Consider the following 1,279-nt stretch of genomic DNA (forward strand, 5'->3'; position numbering starts at 1 on the left):
CAGACATGGCCTCTGGCGGCAAGGGAGCCAGGGGCCAACGCTAAGGCAGACGTTAAGTAAGTCATGTGAGGACCATTGTGACAAGTGCTGTGAATGCAAAGTATCGAGGCTATGAGGCCGCGTAACAGAAGGAACAAAGCCCGGTCTGTGGGGTCAGGAGCAGCTTTCCTGGGGGTGCCCTGAAGCAGAGGCCTGGAGGAGTGGGGTGGCCAGAGTGGGTCTGCTCCCCACGATCTGGTGTCCGGCCCCCAGCCATGACCTTCCTGGACACAGGTAAGTGGGGCCACGGGGCAGAAGACTTAGCAACGTGCTAGAGAACAGTCTTCAAAACGGGGCACGATGATGGCCCGCGTATAGATATATAATGAACACATCTCAAAATTGTATTGAACTCATTAATTGAGGTGTTATGACCAAGTCAAAGTAGAATTCAAAGTACGTTTATATAGTTGGATCAAGAATGCGGGAATGAGTTTATAGAGAGTTTATAAATGGCAGGCAGGAAAGAATCACGTGTCCTCCCACAGAGCTTGGCATTGCCGTCAACCCTGTGCAGCGGGCAGAGTTGTTAAATAGCTCGAAGACCGTGAGAAGCGCGGAGCCCCACTGAGCCAGGGGGCGGCAGGCGTGTGTGGGACAATGCCTTGCTGTCCATGAAGACAGAAGGAAATCTTCAGGTCCATGTCAAACTCTTCCACAATTTCTCCTGCAGACATATAACTAACAGAAACATATGCTCATCCCCACCTGAAGCTGAAGCTGAATAATACTGAATGTCCACTATAGTTAAATTAAATATATGTTCCAGCATGGTGGGGCAGGCACTGAGGGGTCCTGTGGATGCCGAGCAGCACTGCCCCCATCAGGCCGGCCATACACAGGTGAGCAGCAGCTGTGACCTTGCACCTGCTGACCCACAGCCCTCCTTAGTCAGCAGAGTCTTTCTAGGGCGGGGGTTGGGAGGACACACATCCCCTTGCTCTCCCAGGCACACACATGTGCGCACACACATGTACCTTGCATGACACATGCATGTAATTACACATGTACATTCACACATGCATGTAGACACATTCACGGTGTATGCCACAGATACACATGCACACACATGTGCATGTCTCACACACATGCAACAGACACATGCACTATGCATGTTGCAGACATGCACACCTGCACACAGACATGCACACAGACACATACACCGTGCATGACGCACGTGCACACACGTGCACAATTGAGATGCAGCTCATCTAATGCAGACTCTGTCCTGAGTCACACA

The 1,279-nt window shown here is 51.4% G+C and overlaps 1 gene segment (V, D, J or C); it reads left to right on the forward strand.

Annotated features, from left to right (window-relative positions):
• The first annotated feature begins 254 nt into the window (after window positions 1–254).
• Window positions 255–1,279, forward strand: part of LOC109381010 (Ig epsilon chain C region-like) — a 14,130-nt gene continuing 13,105 nt past the window's right edge. Inside the window, 1 exon segment of the C gene segment in view lies at window positions 255–273. Coding sequence covers window positions 255–273 — 19 coding nt within the window.

Source organism: Hipposideros armiger, unplaced genomic scaffold (assembly GCF_001890085.2).
Source record: "Hipposideros armiger isolate ML-2016 unplaced genomic scaffold, ASM189008v1 scaffold_43, whole genome shotgun sequence".
Classification (NCBI taxonomy): Eukaryota; Metazoa; Chordata; class Mammalia; order Chiroptera; family Hipposideridae; genus Hipposideros; species Hipposideros armiger.